General features: G+C 43.3%; 1 protein-coding gene across 1 annotated transcript in view; it reads right to left on the bottom strand.

Moving 5' to 3' along the window:
• Positions 1-1,757: 1,757 nt before the first annotated feature.
• LOC130482906 (protein FAM47A-like) overlaps positions 1,758-21,115 on the bottom strand; it is a 31,228-nt gene continuing 11,870 nt past the window's right edge. Inside the window, exons 6-9 of the mRNA XM_056855782.1 lie at positions 15,758-15,901; positions 13,664-13,747; positions 4,968-5,045; positions 1,758-1,850 (exon numbers count right to left, since the gene is read on the bottom strand). Of these exons, the coding sequence (XP_056711760.1) occupies positions 1,758-1,850; positions 4,968-5,045; positions 13,664-13,747; positions 15,758-15,901 (399 nt within the window). The remainder of the gene's footprint in view (positions 1,851-4,967; positions 5,046-13,663; positions 13,748-15,757; positions 15,902-21,115) is intronic.

The raw sequence follows: 21,115 nt of genomic DNA, 5'->3' as shown, positions 1-21,115 counted from the left end.
ACGGCCAATGGCCAGCATAGATTTGAACTTTTCAAAAAAATTACCATAACTTCTTGCATTCATCCTAAACATTTAAACATGTTAAAACTCACTAAAACATATTTCATCCACCAGGCCTCAGCATAGACTGAACTTTAAAAAAAAAACACCTAATACCATAACTTCTATCATTTAGCCTGAGCATTTAAACATCTTAAATCTCGCCGAACATTTTCTTGTAATAAATAATTAATTTCTTGGTTTTTAAATTGTTTACTTATCACATAGGTAATACTAATAGACTAATAATGCACTTTAACGATCAGTTGCAAGAAGATTTTGCCATTTCACACAGTAAAATCCAGCTGCAAAGTTCATTGAAATCGGATTGAAAGTGCATTATTCCGTATGTGTGAAAAGTGCCTCTCTCTTTGCAATTGCAAAATAAATATGCATGCATACGTACAAACTATAGGAGGAAAAGAGTTGGTTTGTTTATCCCGACTTTCTCGGCCACTTAAGGAAGACTCAACCTGCCTTACAATCACCCTCCCTTCCCCACCACAGACACCCTGTGAGGTAGGTGAGACAGAGAGCTCTAAGAGAACTGTGACTAGCCCAAGGTCACCCAGCTAGCTTCATTCAAATATGTATTCGAATGCTTTCTAACTGCTAGTCTTAAATTCTGGTTTCATTTTTTCCCACTGCCCCCCTTGTTGGATTACTTTTTAAAAAAGAATCTGTACTCTAGATTTCCTAACACCCCCCTGCCCCTCCTTGTTTGTGGGGCAGTCTGGAGAAACATGATTTTGGATGAGTGGGTGGGCAGGTCTTAGTAGGGTCATCAGATCCCATTAAGACCAATTAGATTTACCAATTATGCTAATTAAATTTTATTGCCCATTTTTATTCTCCTCTTGGAGTGGTGATGTCAGATATTAGGACGGGATTAAAAGATTATTCTGGTGAAAGATTAAGCTAGCAGCCAAGGAAGCTAAACACAAGAGGGTTTGCAGTACAGACTTTGGAGATCTACAGAAATTAAGTAATTATATCTGGAGTGAGATACATACCCACTGATTCAAATGCTAGTAAAGGTGTCTCAGCCCATTCCAACCATACCTTCCATTTAAATCCCTTCTTTTTATCTTCACCTAATCATGGTCACAATTTGAATTCTAAGACCCACTAATGAGATCTCATTCCCAGCCATCTCGTTAAAAATGGGGATGGCTAATTGGATGTCTGTGTGAATCTATTTCAAGTCGACTAGAGTTCTTAATCTTCCCATGTCACCCAGAGCTTTTACACTTTATAGGATATTAAATGTCATTTTAATTTATAGGAGCACAAGTGCTTCACAACGGCAGCCTCGGAATTCTCCGTGGAGGCCCGGTATGTGGATGCCTGCCTTGTTGGCACTCATGTCTAAAATAAAATAACCATGCTTTCATCTGCATGGGACTTACTGCCGAGGAAACCTGCATACGATTAAGGCTGCAGTCCTGAGTGGGGTGGGGGGATAGGGTTGCCAGGTCCCTCTTTGCCACTGGCGGGAGGTTTTTGGAGGGGGGAGGGGCTTCAATGCCATAGGGTCCAATTGCCAAAGTGGCCATTTCCTCCAGGGGAACTGGTCTCTATTGGCTGGAGATCAGTTGTAATAGCAGAATTCCAGCCACCACCCTGGAGGCTGGCAACCCTAGAGGGGGAAGCTCCTTAGGAGCCGGCGTGACCCCGTGCCGGTGTAGGTGCCACCTTATTGTGGAATAAAGTGGCACCTACGCTGTCCCAGGTGCAAACATGCCGGTGTTGGGGAGCCGCAGAACTGCATCAGTCCCTGCCACAAGGGCAGCTACGCCGGCAGGGAATTCCTGGAAGGGAAAGCCTGCGCCAGAGAGGGGGGAATTCCCGAGACGTTCCTGGGAGCAGAGCTACCTTTAGGCAGCTTCCTAACCCCTTTCATCCCAGGAACGCCACCTCTTGCAGCTGCATGGCTACGCCACCTTTTTTAGTGGCGTAGCCCGTTGATTGCAGTGTTCCCCTCACCCCATTTATCCTTTTTTTAACCACTCAAATTTCCTTTTGACTGCCATGAAACCTTTGAGGAGGCAGCATGGCTGTGCCACTCCCAGCTGCCAGGGATCTACCCCCACCTTCAGGAATAGGCAGCCCCGTCTTCAAAGAACCACAGGACTCTGTTATTTTTGCCATAACAGAGTAACATTGCAAATCCCTCTCGGAATCTGTCATACATATACATGTATTTTGAGACATGAAAAATCCATACTTAAATTGCAACCTTCCAATGATATGTGCATCTTTTTTTAAATTAATGTTAAAAATGTGCATTTTCTGAATTGAGATATGAAGCACAATGTAACAGGAAGTTCCTCCTGCATAAGCCACAGCTCCCATTCAAAATTTTCCACTGAACTAGCACAGAAGATCATCCTGATGGAGTTCGCCCCCAGACTGCAGTGCTGTGAGATATAAGTGTGCTCAGTGCACCATTGTCTCTGGGACCTCACCAAGCCCTGCGTCGTCAGATCATGTGTATGTTACTGTCCCTTATACTATAGAGAGAAACAGGCAGCTATATTATACTAGTACAAGGATCCCCTACCTTTTGAAGTCTGCGGATGCCTTTGGAATTCTGGTACAGGGTGTGGGAGCAATTTCAGGCAGAAGCTCTGTTTAACAGAATGCCTTTTAAAATTAATATATTTAATATATTCAAAAATATTTTCTTGCATTCACACAGCAAAGATCTTGTGCAATAGTGGCAATTGTCACTGAAGCAACTTTTAAAAACTGTACATAGCTCTCCAATGGCGCTGCTGGGCAAAACCCCACCTGGCCATACCCACTTTCTAAAAATATTTGGCAGGTGCCAGAAAAGGTGTTGGCAGGCACCATGGCACCTATGGGCACCATATCGGAAAGAGCTGGAAAATCTACAGGATTCTCCTGAAACTACTTTTAAAGAACTCAGCAAGCCTTGTATGACTTCCCACAGTTGCTGACCATAATATGGATGATAGTTTTGGTTTCTCTGAAAGAGCTATACATGCCCTGGGCTACCAGGATGAGCCCGTTCCCACTGCCTCTGCTGATTTGTTCTGCCATTGATTTGTTTTATGACGCAGTACCTTAACCCTCTGTTAGTGGCTGTCAGGACCAATCTGCTGTTATCGTAAGAGGGAAATCATCCCTGCAGATAGAGCTATACCTCCCCTGCTGTGGTTGGCTTCAGGAACAGTTCAAGGATGAAGCCTACAGTCACCCATCTGGAGTAAAACCAGCTATTTATTTAAGGCACAGTCCATCAGATGCTAAGCACTATGTGCCGACTAATCCTATACATGTTTACTGAGAGGTCCCACCAAGACCAGTGGTGTTTACTCCCCAGTAAGGTAGGGTTGCCAACCTCCAGGTACTAGCTGGAGATCTCCTGCTATTACAACTGATCTCCAGCCGATAGAGATCAGTTCACCTGGAGAAAACGGCCACTTTGGCCATTGGACTCTATGGCACTGAAGTCCCTCCCCAGGCTCCGCCCCAAAAACCTCCTACCGGTGGCAAAGAGGGACCTGGCAACCCTATAGTAAGCGTGCATAGGAGTGCAGCTTTAATTCTTACTAATTTCAAGGGGAGAATTCCGTCTAGGGTTGCCAGTAGGCCAGAAGAAAAATGTCCGTCTCTTTTAATAGAAGCTTACCGTGTGGAAATGGGCTGGTGAAGTTTGTCATGGCATGGAAGTAAATTACATCACCTGGTAAATAACATCCCATTAAGTCTCTATTAAAGGGACAGGACATTTTTCTCCAGGCAGTTGGCAACCCTAGTTACGTCTGTGCTTTACTCCCAGTAAAATCAATTGGATGCAACCCTGTTTAACTTTACATGGCTTGTTGATTTTAAGTGAATTTGTTACTTCTAAGTTATATTTTGCACACAGGTAGGCACCACCTAAGCAATGTGGTTACAGTATTGGTTTTACAATATTTTATCCTTAGACTTAGCAAGGCCTGCATATCTAACTTTCACATTTTCAACCTGCCCTTCATCCAGGGACTGCAGGATAGCGTACACAATTCTCTTCCCCATTTTGCGAACTTAGGGCTGAGTTGTGGGGTCCTTTTCGCCCGGGCAAAAGCAAGAGGAGAACTGAGAGAGGAGGAGCGAGGAGGCAGCTCCTTAAATACCTGGCAGGAGGACCTGAGTGAAAACCTCAGGCAATGGTCTGGCCAGGGAGCCCTCTGTCTGAGCCTGATTGGCCAATTCAAACCCACCAAGCCAGGAGGCTACCTCCCCCAAAGGGCCCTGATTGGCCCAGGGAGCTCCAGCTGGGGCGAGGAGGTGAAGGGGCGGCTCAGAGAGCCGCGGGCTACCTACTTGCCCCGATGCCAGCTTAGTGCCCCCCATGCCCACAAAACAGGCCCGCACTTCTCTTCACAACAACCCTGTGAAGCTGACTAGCCCAAGATCATCCAATGAGGTATGTGGTAAAGTAAGAATTTGAGCCTGGATCTTCTCAACCCATACCCAGTGCTAACCATTGTGAAACACTGGCTGGATGTGTTTCTTTTTTTCCTTTATTTTTTTTTGCCATCAGGTCACAGCTGACTTATGGTGAGCGGCCTGTAGGGTTTCCAAGACAAGAGTCGAACAGAGGTGGGTTGCCATTGCCTGCCTCTGCATTGCCTGCCTCTGCAACCTTGGTATTCCTTGGTGGTCTCCCATCCAAGTACTAGTCAGGACTGACCTTGCTTAGCTTCTGAGATCTGACACGATCGTGCTAGCCTGGACCATCCAGGACAGGGCTTTCAATATATGATGTAGGGAAGGGAGGAAATACTGACGCAGTCTTAGTGATTTCACTATGTGCAAATTTGTGGTTTTATTGAGGGAAAAATAAATACTGTTGACCAAATCCACTATTAAAAGAGTGAGGAAGATGGTGGTTTAAAGTCAGGAAGCCACCTTACAGAAAACTTCTTTAAGAGAGTTCCGTCCACCTCTCTTGTCCTTTCTCCATTACTTGAGGGCAGCATCTGCAGAAGAAACTGAAACAAACAAACACATATTAAACCATTGTGGATAGGCGATCAGCTACAAGGAGATTTGGATTTTCTCATGGTAAATCACATTTCTTTCACATTAGCCCTGGTCTGAGGATGATACCAAACATGATCTCAGTGTGTGTGTCGGGGGGAGAAATCTTGCTGCATGAAGAAGAAGAAGAAGAAGAAGAAGAAGAAGAAGAAGCAGCAGCAGCAGCAGCAGCGTTGGTCTTTAGATGCCAACTTTCTCTACCACTTAAGGAAGAATCAAAGCAGCTTACAGTCATCTTCCCTTCCCCTCCCCACAACAGACACCCTGGGAGGTAGTTGGGGCTGAGAGAGCTGTGACTAGCCCAAGGTCACCCAGCTGGCTTAAAGTGGAGGAGTGGGGAAACAAATCCAGTTCACCAGATTAGCCTCCGCCGCTCTTGTGGAGGAGTGGGGGATCAAACCCGGTTCTCCAGATCAGACTCCACCGCTCTAAACCACTACTCTTAACCACTACACCACACTGTCTCTTAAAACAGAAATGATAAGGTGGGTCAGCCTTTGTGGGAAGATGGACAGGGTCCAAGAGCCATGCTGTGGGACTGTGGCCTCAGAAACCTGTTTTTACATCCTGTTTCAAGTCAGGGTGTCTTTGGGGAATTTGCTGTATCTTATCCCTAAGACGCAGACACACCATATGGATGTAGCTCCTCTTGATTTCAACGCAGTGTGCTTGTACGTAATGGGCCTGGTCCAACTGTGTGCATGCACAGTCAGGACTGCCAATGCAGAGCCTAGTTAGAAAAACAGCCATCACACCAATCAGTTGTTCGGTGGAGGTGGTTAAGAAGAAGGAGTTGGTTTTTATATGCCGACTTTCTCTGCCTTTTTAAGGAGAATCAAACCTGCTTACAATCACCTTTCCTTCTTGTCCCCACAACACACGCCTGTGAGGTAGGTGGGGCTGAGAGTTCAGAAAGAACTGTGACAAAGAGAGCGTCTGATGAAGGGACCTTTGACTCTCCAAAGCTCATACCCCAAAAATCTTGTTGATCTCTAGAGGGCTGCTGGTTCCCTCCCCTTCTATCCTTTTGCAGAACTTGTAAAACTTTTTCAAGACAGTATTTTTATAATAACCTCATTCAACTTCTATGAAGTGTAGGGAATTTTCATTGCTTTGTCCCTTGTAAATATTACACTGTTTTTATTTAATTGCTCACCAATTTTGCAATTCATCTCTGCTGCATTATTTGTATACATTGTACTGTTTTTAGTCCGTTCTCTAATTTTGCAATCTAGTTGTATTCACTGTAGGTTGTACCTTTTACATTTTTAGTGCATTATTTTAAACCATGTAATCTGCTGGGTGGTATTGGATTTTTTTACTGGTTATGATTTGTTTATTTATGAGCCCCATGGCACAGAGTGGTAAGCTGCAGTACTGCAGTCCAAGCTCTGCTCACGACCTGAGTTCGATCCCAACGGAAGTTGGTTTCAGGTAGCCGGCTCAAGGTCGACACGGCCTTCCATCCTTCCCAGGTCGGTAAAATGAGTACCCAGCTTGCTGGGGGTAAAGGGAAGATGACTGGGGAAGGCACTGGCAAAACACCCCGTAAACAAAGTCTGCCTAGTAAACGTCGGGATGTGATGTCACCCCATGGGTCAGGAATGACCCGGTGCTTGCACAGGGGACCTTTACCTTTATGATTTGTTCGTTTATAGTCTTTGTACTTGTACTTCACCTTATTTTTATTTGTTTCTTTTAAATTGTTTATAGTCCACCTTTCTCACTGAGGCTCGAGTACACAGCATAAGTCAATTCAGTCGATAGGAAGGGAAATCCAATTAGCAATGCAATAGGATTAGGATGTGGAAATTAAAAACCAAGTAAAAATCGGGAAAGTTTGACAGTTTCATGAAGCATTATATAAATAATGTGAATAATCTATAATATCCTATTGTTTGTATGTGAGGAGGGATTTTTGTTGTTGTTGAAGTGGGAGAAGCATTAAAATATGCCACTTTCATGCAGCCTGAAGTGGTAGAGTCCAAGCTAAGCTTCACCATTCAGTTCCATTCAGTTCACTACTTGTATAACCTCGTGGAAAAACAAAGATGCTGCAAAGAGATGGGAGTGAAAGAGCACATTTATGCAGACCCCACACATATGCAACAAATGTCTAAAACACAGTTTATTTGCATTTTCATTTGCGATGAGAATGGTGGGAGTTTTCTCCTTCAAAATGTAGGTAAGGAAACCAAACCGTCTTGAACTCCATTATTTTGTCATCCACTATTTTCTTCCTGCCTTCCTCTGAAGACAGATCCCACTTTATTTCAGCATTCTTCTTCTTCGGAGTTTTTGTTTTCCTTCTTTGACTGCTAACCTTTTTGGCTTTGGAAGCATCTTTGTCCTATCATGTATAAATGCACATTAATATTGTCATAGGGAGAGGAAGTGGGTCGGAACAGGAGTGGTTTCCAGTGTCAACAGCGGCACTTTTACTGTGCAATCCTAAACAGGGTTACCTCCTTCTAAGTCTACTGAAGTCAGTGGGCTCAGAAGGGTGTAACTCTGCTTAGGAATGCAATTTGCACCTCCTCCCCCAGCTGTGAGCTGTAATTCCATACCTGTGCATCCTTTTCCACCTGAAGTGGAAAAGACATAGCCTGAAGTGAGCTTGGGCACAAAACTGATTTTAAATCAAGCCTCTGCTCCAATCACTTGCCCTTAATCCAGTGAAGGAGATCCAGGCATGCAAACAAGCTTCTCCGCACTGAGGTTAGTAATCTCGAGCATAAAAATGGGATGCACATCAGAGCGTGAATGCTTTCTATGAGCACTGCATTGTTTTCAACAGGATGTGCTTTCAGATGCGCATCCCCATCCACAGTCTGGTGCAACCACACAAGCTAAAATACTAAAGCTGGATTGGGGAGACCACCATGTCCAGGAGGAATCCTAGACGCCTGTCTTCTCAACTATATGGTACTCATCTACTGCACCAGCTCACTGCGAAGAACTTATTTGGGTAGAAGGCTGAAGTTGGTTCCCAGTTCCCAGTTCGTTCCCTATTTTCAGTTCCTTATTCGCATTTCCTAGTTCCTGAATGATATTGAGGACAATTTAAAAGCTTTGCACCCCAAAATAAGGATTGGACCACTACGTATCATACATCCTCACATTCAGGGTACTGTGCCCTCTAAGAGGGCACATGCTGGGTCCTGGTCCGAAGTCCGGTTCTTACGCCAGCTGCTCCCAAGAGGGGTGCCCCAAGGACAAATGCACAACTGGGGCACTGGGTGGGAGCCAACTTCAGCCTCCTTATTTGGGTGGAATGGGGGACTGTCAATTGCTTACATGTTACTCGGCTTTACAGCACAGCAAGCGAATGGGAGTAAGACAGGAGCAGCCAGGTTCATCTTTATTACTGGGTGGCCACAGGGCACAATTTTGGCATTCGTGGTGAGAGAGAAGTTCCTTTCCGGAACAATTCTGCCGTCATGCAGAGAAGAATGCAACCACTGCATGCTTTTGTGCAAAACTGCCTACCAGTGGCCTTTTTAAAAGAGGTTCTGTGCCTTGAACAGCAGCATACGCAGGCAGAATGAGTGCCAGTACTGTGTAGGATGCATCACATGTCGTTCCCTGATCCCTTTTGACATATTTTTTTCTTTTATTATATTACAAAATGCAGTTGCTGGCATTGCGATTTGTAGGGAGGGAGACTGCTGTGGAGAAAGAGGGGTTATTTCACCCTCTTCCACTGAAAATTACCTCCTCAATAGGGTTGCCAGCTGCCAGGTGGGGGGCTGGAGATCTCCCAGAATCACAACTGATCTCCAGAGTACAGAGATCAGTTCCCCTGGGGAAAACAGCTGCTTTGGAAGGTGGAACCTATGGAATTATACCCCACTCATGAAGCTAGCTGCCTTATACTGAATCAGATCATCAAGGTACATCAAAGCCAGTATTGTCTACTCAGACCGGCAGTGGCCCTCCAGGGTCTCAGGCAGAGGTCTGTTCACATCACCTACTTGCCTAGTCCCTTTAACTGGAGATGCCAGGATTGAATCTGGGACCTTCTGCATGCCAAGCAGATGCTCTACCACTGAGCCACAGCCCCTCCCATCCCCAAACACTACCCTTCTCATACTCCACCCACAAATCTCCAGAAATTTCCCAACCCAGAGTTGGCAAGCCTACCAAGATGCTCCCAATCACACACACACGCGGAAAAATTTACGAGTACCCCAGTGGAGGAAGAAACAGCTAGGAGGGGTGGTGATTTTCAGCAAGCTTTAACAGGAGCTGATGTGGTGTAGTCGTTCAAGTGTCTCACTAATATCTAGATGGCCCAGGTTCGAATCTGCTCTGCCACAGAAGCTCACTGGGTGACCTCAGGCCGGTCACACTCTTCCAGCCTAACCTACATCACAGGGCTGTTGTGAGCATAAAACGGAGGAGAGAAGGATGATGAAGAAGAAGAGTTAGTTTTTATATGCTGACTTGCACTACCACTTAAGGCAGAGTCAAAGCGGCTTACAATCACCTTTCCTTCCCCTCCCCACAACAGACACCTTGTGAGGTAGGTGGGGCTGAGAGAGCTCTATTAGAGCTGTGACTAGCCCAAGGTCATCCAGCTGGTTTGATGTGTTGGAGTGGGGAAACAAATCCAGTTCTCCAGATTAGCCTCCACCGCTCATGTGGAGGAATGGGGAATCAAACCCGGTTCTCCAAATCAGAGTCCACCGCTCCTAACCACCGCTCCTAACCACTATACCACACGGGCACATAAGCTGCTTTGGTCCCCACTGGGGAGAAAAGCAGGGTACAAATGAATGAAATAAATAAACTGTGTGAAATACTGCATGCTCTGTGATGTTCTTGGAACACTTGGAACATTCTACATAAAAGAAAAACTCAACAGGCTAGAATGGACCCGTAGCAATGGGGGGGGGGAATCTCCCATTAATTTCTGCCTCTTATGCAGCCACTGAAACCACAGAGCCTCTCTCCTAACAAACGTGGCAACCGCCCAATATTCTGGATATGGAAACATGGTTTTCTGCATGCACGGCTGAAATAACGCATTTTATTTTTTTCTTATGCGGTGGGATGCTGACTCAGTCCCATATCTTAATTAAGATCTTGACCAGACCAGACATCTCTTGAGGGCTCGTCTCCTGAGCCTAGTTTGAACTCAGCATTTTAAAACTGACTTAGTGCTTCTTTATCCTCCTGGTATGGCTCACTTTCACCATGGGCTCCTATTCTTAAATTGCTTTGTTTTGTTTATTAATTCCCCATATGACCATAGCAAAGATCTCTGAGAGGTTTACAATAACATAGAACACAACTAAAATACAGCATACAATGTTTTAAAAATCATAAAATACAGCATACAATAGATTACAAATTAAAAATACAATAAAGTACAATATACAAAATAAGATCTCTAAAAGTACCTTATAATCACACTATAAATTTATACAGGCAAGCATTAAACCCAAGGATGTCTCAGTTTAAGATTCTTAATTCAGCCATGAACACATGAAGGTCAGACCAGAACCAACAGGTTAAAATTAAATCAAAAGAGTTTCTGTCTAGACATTAGGAAGAATTTTCTAACAGTTAGGGTGGTTCCTCAGTGGAACAGGCTTCCTCAGAAAGTGGTGAGCTCTCCTTCCCTGGAGGTTTTTAAGCAAAGACTAGCTGGCCATCTGTCAGCAATGCTGATTCTGTGACCTTAGGCAGATGATGAGAAGGTGAATCTTCATAAGCATGACCTTTTCCAGCTGGGAAGACCATCATTGAGAAGCCTTTAGAGCTTATGGTAAAAGCCTGTTCCTCAGATGAAAGTTGTGCTCTCAATGCACAGTGAGGGCGTGCCAGGACACGTACACATTTTGGCTTAGCTCAGGATGCATGTGTGCTTCCGACTTGAGTTGCTTCTGACTTATGGCGACTCTATGAATCAGTGTCCTCCAAAACATCCTATCGTTAACAGCCTTGCTCAGGTCTTGCAAACTGAGGACCATGGCTTCCTTGACTGAGTCAACCCATCTCATTTTGGGTCTTCCTCTTTTCCTGCTGCCTTCAACTTTTCCTAGTGTTATTGTCTTTTCCAGGAGGTGACCAGGACATTTATTAGTGCTCACCACCAACCTTGCCCTTCTCCAAGGGGGAGTGGGGCTCATATTGTGACCTGTGGAACAGGCAGGAGCAATGCTCATCTCAGGTAGGCTTCTGCCTACTCTAAAGTTCACACAAATTGTCGGTAATTCGTTGAGAGTTCAGAAGAAAGGTGCTGGTGTCATGATAACCAGAGGATCAGGGACATTTGGATGCCTGGTTATATGGGAAGAGGCACTCCTTCATATGAATAGTACCCAGGTCATATAGGGCTTCCAAGATCAAAGAAGCACCCTGAATTAGGCCCAGAATAAGGTAACTAATATAGATGGTTCAGAACTGGTTTTGCATGGTAGACCTGCTTTTAAGGATGCCAGCCTCCATGTGGGACCTGGGGAATCCCCCAGAATTACAGCTCATCTCCAGACTACTGAGATCAGTTCCCCAGGAGAAAAGGGATTCTTTGGAGGGTGGACTCTGTGGCATTTTACCCCACTGAGGTCCTTTCCTGTCCTCCCCAGGTTCCATCCTCAAATCTACAAGAATTTTTCAACCTGGAGATGGCAACCCTACCTCCCCGCATTCCCGATGGTGGTCAGGAGGGGCCTGGCAACCCTAACCGGAGTTCAGACAGGAGCCTCACTGCTGCATTTTGTACCAATTGAAACTTCCAAAATGTCTTCAAAAACAGTAGCATCAACCAGGTGGCATGGTTAGCAGAGTCTAAATAAGAAGCCATCTCATGAGCCATCTCAAGAGCACCCCCAACCCATAACTTGATCTGCCAAAGAAAACTGAACCCCACCTCAGGCTGGTAAGTCAACACCAGCCAAAAACTCTGGCTTCCCCATTAGTATCACCTCCATCTTCTCTGTGTCATGTTTCAGTTTTTTCGCCCTCACCCACATGACCAAAGCCCCAAGACACGGGCCTAGGATCTTCATGGCTGCCTCCCGAAACTTAGGTATAAAGTTGGGTGTCATATGCATATTGGTGACAGCCCTCTCCAAAGTTCCTGATGATCTGAGCAAACGGTCTACCATAAAGGTTAAAGAAGATCAGGGATAACATGAACCCTGGTGGCCCCTCGAACATCAGGTGCCAACTAGTGGCCCCTTTCTCTCCTATGGAGGGCAACAGGAAAACAACAAGACCAACAGAAGGATGTCCCTTTTATCCCAAACACTAACTGTAGTTGATCCACTAAAATACTACGGCTGACCATATCAGATGCTGCTGATAGATCAGCAGTAGGGATTGCCCTTGTCTTGTCGTAGCCGGAGATCTTCAACCAAGCCAGACTGAAATTGATCAACAACAGATTTTCATCCAGAAATGCAGGCAGTTACTGCCACAACCTTCTCCATCATCTTGCCCAAGAAGGAGAGATTAGGCACTGGTGGATTACTACCCACATCCCTCCAAAGACGACTTCTTAAGAAAAATTCTAATCACAGCTTCTTTCAGTTTTGAAACAAACAAGCCTTGTAAGATGGATATCTTTGTTAGAGGATTTTCTGCTTTCTCCAGGAATACTTTCAATAGCCAAGATGGACAAAGATCCAGTTTGCAGGAAGCGTCTTCACAACCTCAAGTGCTCTGTCAGCATCAATCAGGGAGACCAACCTGAAACTATCCTTAGAACTCCTTATCCTTAGTACATATTTCTATGCTCAAACTGGCATATAAACTGGAGCAAATAGGAGAGACTTTGGCTTGGGTTTTATGTACGAGGCCCATGTGACTAGATGGGCTCTTCCTCAAGCCCTTTCGTTTGCACAAGGCCTTGCACAGATGGAAGAGCTAGTGTAAGAGGAAGTGTGCTCAGTGATAGAGGCTGGCTAGTGAACACAGTTCGTTATTTGCACAGGGTTGAGTAAAATCAGCACAGTTAATAGATCAGAATCAACAAGAGTGCTAGGCCCAGAAACCATTAGTCCCTGAATGGCCCTAAATAATTTTTCTGGATGAGACTAAGGACCAAAATATACTATACAAATGTGGCAGGACACAGGTTCCCGACCAACCTGACTCATGGTTATACATTCAAGAAGGGACCCGCCTCCAGCTCATCATTTCTCTGTCTGGCTGTAAATGGGGCATGAGGGACGGAGAGGCTCCTGGCTTCTCTCCTACGGCATTTTTGCCACTGGAAACAGCACTGGGGAGGGGGATATTTGCTTCTTCCTCTGACACCTCATGCCCATCCCAGGGCACGTGAAGCACAGAGCATGTATAACTGTGAGTCAGGTCGGGAATCCACATCCTGATACATGGATTTCATATGGTGTATTTTCACCCTTAGCCGATGCAATGGGGCAGAGAAGCATAAAGCAAGGTTGCTGGTGTATCCCCTTAGATTGGGTGGGTCAAAACTTGGACCGTTCTTATCCTGAAGGATCACACCCAACGTTGCCTCCACAAAGCTACCCTGGTTCCAGTTGTGATCCCGCCTTTGGGCATTCTGGTCAATGAAAACCAGCACTGATTCACTCACCCCAGGCTTCCTGTAGCCTTTCAATTCAAGGAATTCATCAAAGGCATATATTCCATGGAGTGGCTTTGAAGAATCCTCCTTGTCCTGCAACAGATTTCATTACAGTCACATGAAGGGTGAGCATAGAGACATTTTTTGTGGATTCAGGTTTACCCAGATCATAGCACCAAAGAGCCACAAGTTTTTCTGGGCAAAGCTCTCCAAAATGACATTTCAATTGCCTTTCGCATACATATTTAACCATTTGAGGGTGATTTCAGATTTGCTGTTCTTGTTGAACACTTGACTTCAGAAATGTTTCCGTTTCCGTTTCAGTCACCTTTATTGGCATAATAAAATTGTAGTCACAAAAATACATGAATCTCCATACCCCATAATCACAATTCGACAGTATAACTAAAACTTAACCATCAATTTAAAACTCATCGGCGTTAGATGCTATACTAATACGTTCTCCCGAGCGACAAGTGGAAAAAACCAAAACTTAATGAATGTCCAGCACAGCTGTCACCAGCACCCATTTATGTATTCTTTCCCAGTATCTATAGATTGCCTCGGTTGATTTTATTATTTATTTGTTTCTTTACCCTGTATTTTGTTTTTGATAACAATCGCCAGGAATTCTGCCACATGTTCAGACACAGAAGGTATCCTATCCACTAGTAAAAATTTGATGCCATCACATGATGAGTCTTTTGAAGACATAAGCTGAGGGTTAATTAGTTGGTCCCATTTTGTGGAGGAAGAAGAGTAGAAGAAGAGTTGTTTCTTATATGTCAACTTTCTCTATCTTTTACGTAGAATCAAGCCGGCTTACAATCTCCTTCCCTTCCTCTCCCCACAACAGACACCTTGTGAGGTCGGTGGGGCTGAGAGAGTTTGGAGAGAACTGTGAGTAGCCCAAGGTCACCCAGCTGGCTTCAAGTGGAGGAGTGGGGAAACCAACCTGGTTCACCAGATTAGAGTCCGTCGCTCATGTGGAGGAGTGGTTAGAGTCTACTGCTCTTAACCACTACATCACTCTGGTGTAGCTGTTATCTTGCTACTCACCCCCCACCCACCCCGCCAAACTAAGTTCACTGAATTTTCCCATCCTTTCATGTGGCATCGTAATAATCCTTCCTGGTGCCTGCAGAGGGAGCTAGAGACCTGTTACTGGGGCAGATCTGGCTATTGCTTCTTTTCTAACATAACTCCATAGCCAGGAAGGCTAGGAAACTGATGTTGTGTGTGTGTGTGTGGGGGGTGAACCCCACAAAAGAAAACCCATAACAGACAGAGTTAGCTGCCTTGCCTTATACAAAAATATTCATAATTTGCTTATAAAAGCATTGCACTTCCGTGGGCAACAGAGAATCTTTTAAAGCTATTAAATATTATTGTAAGCTGCCTTGAACTATGAGGAAAGTGTTTTGATTAATACATAAATATCTGGATACTGTCAAACTCTAAGATGCTCCCGTCTTTTCCTCACAGCACAACTGTCCCAGCCCTGTGGTCATTTTGGTTGCTCCTTTCTGTACCTTTTCCGGCTCTGCAATATTTAGGGCTGCCAACTTCCAAGTGGTAGCTGGAGATCTCCTGCTATTACAACTGATCTCCAGCTGATAGAGATCAGATCACCTGGAGAAAATGGCCGCTTTGGCCATTGGACTCTATGGCATTGAAGTCCCTTCCCTCCCCAAACCCCGCCCTCCTCAGGCTCCACCCCAAAAATCTCCACATATTTTCCAACCCGGAACTGGCAACCCTAGCATTATCCAGTTTTGAGTTGGGTTGACGGGAATTGTGCTCAGTTTTCCAAATATGGCTGCAACATAGATCTATGCAAGGGTATTACAATACAGGCCGTTTCATTTTCAATCCCTTTATTAATAATTCCTTGCACAGAATTTGTCTTTTCCTCTCCCACCTCGTTCTGAGCCAACATTCTTGAGCTATCAACCCTGACCCCAAGATCCTTTTTTTTTTTTGGTGTGTGGGGGGTCAGTCATCACCACTTAAGACCCTGCCCTGGGTGTGTGTGTGTGTGGGGGGGTGCTTTTCATTCCTAGAAAAATTACACCGCATAAGTGGTTTTATAATTTTCTCTACCTTTTTGCCATACTTCCTGGAATTCAAAAAGTGTTGCAGAATGTCAGGGACTGCCGGCTTTTCGAATAGAGCTTTTTCCCCCCATGTCTTGGGATGCAGGTACCAAGCTCCATATTTTTTCTTCTCACACTTTGGTTCAGGTGTCTGCCAAAAATAAGGGTTATTCAAGTTTGCTTTTACAAAAGTTTCAGTCACTTCACAACAATGCAAATTGTGTTTACAATGTCTTAGGCTTGCATAATAATACTTAGCGTTTCTCTAGTATTTTTGTTGCTGTTCAAAAGATTTCACATGCTGTATTTCCATAATCCTTACAACGATTCTATAAGATAGGCCAGCATTAAAAACTCTCTGAATTACAGAGCAGAAGTTCAGAGAGAGTGACTTGCCTATTGCCATGTAGGCTCTCAATGGCTTGGGTAACATCTAAGCCAGGGACTTACTTCTCTGTACTGCCTAGCTCACATGCTGCATTTTATGTGCAAATGTGGGTAACTATATTCTACGGGTTAATGCCTTTTTTTTTTGCTGTCAAGTTGCTTCCGAGATCCGATAGCATTGGGCTAGCCCAGGCTATCCAGATCAGGGATATATCAGGGATATACATCTGGAGAAAAGAACGAATGGAGATGCTATATCACTTGTGGATATAGTGTTAACAAATAGCTAGCAAGTGGCAATCTAAGAACAGGTTGAAATTAGATCAGAAGAGTTTCCGTCTAGACATTAGGAAGAGCTTCCTAACAGTTAGAGCGGTTCCTTAGTGGAACAGGCTTCCTTGGGAGGTGGTGAGCTCTCCTTCCCTGGAGGTTGTTAAGCAGAGGCTGGATGGCCATCTGCCAGCAATGCTGATTCTATAACGTTAGGCAGATGATGAGAGGGAGGGCACCTTGGTCATCTTCTGAGCATGAAGTAGGGGTCACTGGGTGTGTGGGGCTGTGGCTCTCAAACGTTCATACCCTGCCAGAAATTTTGTTAGTCTTTAAGGTGCTACTGGACTCGTGCTCTTTTCTACTGCTACTTAAAGGCTAACACGGCTACCCATTGTGATCTATCCCCATGGGAGGTATTTGGGGTAGGATCTGATAGCCCCTTTTCTACTTATTTTGAATGTGTCTATTTTCCCAGCTCCATTTTGTCACCCTCATACTGTAATTTTTTTAAAGTGACAAATGGCACTTGTCATTGGTATATTTCTTTACCGCGAACAAACATTAACATCCGAAGGTCGCGGTAATAAAATAAAAATGATTGTCACGTAGGCTCTGAAACTGTGTTCAAGTAAAAGTGCCGACATGTTGCACAACGAGATTTGTTGCTTCATGCAGGTTTCGCTACTGGTGCTCATTTGAAATCATTATAAGGTTGGAGGTTACGATATTCTGGTTCATGCAAGAACGTTTAATAAGTTCTGCATTTGCATGCTGTGGGGCATGGCAGTTTCCTTTTCGTACAACTATATTTGTTTGATCTTCATCCAGTGGAGAATCTGTGTACGATGAGTTCATTACAAGCATCAGGTACTGGAGAGAGAGAGAGACACGAGCTTTTGGACAAGTTTTCTGGTGCATTTTGTCCAGCCAAGTGTGGAATATTACAAGCTGATTCCTTCAGTGCCATGAACCAATCGCGTGCTCTGTATGCGGAACTATAATGCATCACTTGTAGGAGGCAACTTCAGGTATTTGTCCTGAGATGGATGGCCCAGGCTAGCCCAGTCTCATCAGATCTCAGAAGTTCAGCAGGGTCCACCCAGGTAAGTACTTGGATGGGAGACTACTCAAGGAAGTCCAGGGCTGCTACACAGAGGGAGGCAATGGCAATCCATCTGTTTGTCACATGCCTTGTAAACCCTATGGGGTGGCCATATGTTGGCTGCAACTTGACAGCACTTCCGACCACCATTTGACATTTGACAAAGACATTTGCCAGACCCAAGTCTTCCTGCCTTATCAGAGCTGCCTTCATCAGGGATGACGGTACTAGGAGCACTTTCACACATGCCAAATACTGCACTTTCAATCCACTTTCAGTGCACTTTAACGATTGCGTGCAAGTGGATTTTGCCATTTCACACAGTAAAATCCAGCTTCAAAGTGCATTGAAAGTGGATTTAAAGTGCATTATTCGGCACGTGTGGAAGTGAACGTACATCTTCTATAACTATTTGTAGGTTTCTTGATCAAAGCCACCCTTTCCTGAATTTTTAAGAAGACTCAGATCCCAGTGAAATAGATTCCAACTTGTTTTTCCGCCGTGCCCAGCAATGAGGAAAATCGTATCCATCTGTGATTGATGGAATTGTGGCAGCCTAACCTTCTGCTGAACAGGATAACTCATTAATGCTAATATATAATTGAATATGTATTTGAATATACTTAGACTCTGCTGATGTTCCTGATTGCACCCATAATCTTTCCCAAGTCATTCTGTTGAAATGAGCCATTGGCAATAGAACGTTGATTCCACCCGTTGATGCAACAACAGTGCTGGCATAAGCAGTCATACATTCTTTTTATCAGCCTTCAAGTGTTTAACTACAAGTACGCTTGTATACACTGTGGGATTGGAAGACTTGCCCCGTGTCATTTTCTTTAAACCCTCCAGAAAGAATTATTGTCTTGTTCTCAGGTGACTGAGGTTATAGTTGCTCAGAAAGGAAACGAGAAAGACCAGGCTTCTTGTCGGGGAGAGCCAAGAAATTTGGCCAGTTCCTTGTAAGTAACTTCTGTCTTCCACAAATATCTGAATTGACTTAAGACCCTTTGATTGTTTATGATTCTGACGTATCTATCATGTGCAATGTTGAAATGGTGTCCACAGCTAAAAACAGATTTGACAAAATTGTCAGCCAGTCACCTAAAGAGAGCTTTCTTATAGTTACCACACATGCTTGGTCATCAGTCACAAGACACGAAGTACCTTCAAGGGTCACATGAGGAGGACATAGAGTATTTGTTCATCAAAATATCTGCAAGAAATAGCGTTCTTAGAGACATACTGGTTAAATATTGTCAGAAAACCACAAGAGACGCGATTTTGCAACTACAGAGAGACAAGCCTTTAATTTGTAAAGATAAACAAATTTAGAACTTTCAAGATTTAACAACCACTGTAGCAAAAAAAAAAAGTAAAAAGGAGAAAAGAGTTCTAACCGTTAGGACAGAAGATAAATTAGATCCCGCTGGGTAACACCAGCAGGACTTGAAGTCTTCCTATCATCAGGAAGGAGACTAATAACTAACATAGAGCAGGCTAATCTGCTGGCAAGAGAATTATCTAATTCAGAAGAGACAGGACAGCAACAGCAGGAGGAGAAGGAATCACCAGCCTCTAGTAGCTCAAAAGGAGGGAACAGGAAGAAGAAAGGCCCTACAAATACACAACATAAAGAAAAGAGCAAGACACAATCTGGAAAAGATAAGGATCAAGAGGATCAGGAAGAAAGCACAAAACTGGGACAAGCTGCAGCATATTGAAGAGAAGAAAAAATATGGAGAAGCTAAAGATAATTTCATTAAATGTAAATGGACTTAATGCACCATCTAAAAGGAAAAGAGTGTTCCACTATTTTGGAAATTTAAAAAGCTGATATAATTTGTATTCAAGGAACTCATATTAAAAAAGCACATGAGCGGCTTTAGAAAATTGGCAAAGACAAATTAATAAATTTGTCTGGAATGGGAAAAAAGCCAAGAATTAGTTTTAATGTGATGCAGGATGAAAAGAAGAGAGGAGGTTTGGCACTACCTAATTTGAAATTGTATTATCAGGCGGCTGGGCTGGTTTGGATTGTTGATTGGATTAGAGATCTGGAACGGAACACAATGAGAATGGAGAAAGGAGATTGGAATTCTGGGCTCCATTACTGTCTTTGGAAAGCTACGAAGCAAGATATATTGAAACACCGACATGTTATCAGGGACGACTTAATGAAGATTTGGCTGAGAAACAAAAAAAGTTGAGTCCGACTCCTGCTCTTTTGATGTCACCGACAGAGGCATATTATAATACTGCTGAGAGGAAAACAATGGATTGCGTAAGATTTGATATCTTACGCAATCCATTGTTTTCCTCTCAGCAGTATCACTGATCATGGTAAAATTAAATCCTGGGAAGAAATCGGCAAGGCAAAAAAGAGAGTACGTTGGCTAACATATAATCAACTAGTGGCACGATTGAAAAAAGATTGCTTTGAACAAGGGAAAAAATAAGGGAAAGCATGGAATTTGAGAGTTTGATAAACAAAGGAAAGGATAATCTTTAGGGCAAGATATATAAACTTTTACTTAAGCATGAAACTGAGCAAGTGAAAGCATGTATGGTAAAATGGAAGTAGAACTGCAGAAAAAAAATTACGATGCAACAATGGGTCATTTATGGTCAAAATCAATAAATTCTACTGTCGGTTATAATTTGAGACTGGTATAAACAGTTCTTAAAATGGTATATAACCCCAATGGACATTAAAAAGATGAATAAAAATGCTGACAGTCAATGTTGGAAATGCAAAATAATGGATGGGATTTACTTTCATACCTGGTGGTCAAGTAAGAAAGTTAAGAAATTCTAGATCGACATTCATCAAGAAATGCGGAAGATTTGAAAAACAGACTTTCCTCTAGACCCAGAGATAATGCTGCTATGAATATTACCGACAGATTTGAATAAAAATAAAACAGAATTGTTCAACTATTTGATAATGGCTGCCAGACTAGTTTTAGCATCAATGTGGAAGCAAGATGAAATTCCAGATTGAAAGATGGTGAGAGAAAATGGCAGAATTTGCGGTGATAGCCAAGTTGACGCACTTGTTGAATAAAAGACCTTTGTGGGAATTGCAAAGAAAATGGGAAAGTTATTATAATTACATAAAATAGTTATTAGGCTAAAGTACAATATTGATATGGAGAAATTCATATTAATTCGTATTAAGATAGACATGCTATAGCCCTTTAACAGTATTTTTATTGTATTGAGTAAATATTTTAAATATAGCAATTTTATTAATGAGCAGTTTTCAATTTAGAATGCTACTCTTATTTAGAATGTTTTTGAATCAGTATTAAGATGAATAATATTTGGTATAAAATCAGAAATTAGAAGCAGTAACAATCAGGACTAATGTAGTATTAGAAATTCTCTACCATAGTATTTGTAAAATGAAATTTCTTATTAGTAACTAAGAGGTTATTATTTTATAATATGATGGATATAGGCACACTTTAGGTGGGTGGAATGGCCGTATGTATGTTGTTGTAAGTATGTGGAAATTGTTTTGTTTTCCTTAAAAACTAATAAAATTTATATTTTAAAAAAAGATATCTGCAAGGAGTTATTTATTTCTTGCTCTGAGGT

The sequence above is a fragment of the Euleptes europaea genome, chromosome 9, assembly GCF_029931775.1.
Source record: "Euleptes europaea isolate rEulEur1 chromosome 9, rEulEur1.hap1, whole genome shotgun sequence".
NCBI classification, from domain to species: Eukaryota; Metazoa; Chordata; class Lepidosauria; order Squamata; family Sphaerodactylidae; genus Euleptes; species Euleptes europaea.
The sequence above is the reverse complement of the archived record's forward strand: the minus strand, read 5'-3'. Positions and strand labels throughout refer to the sequence as shown.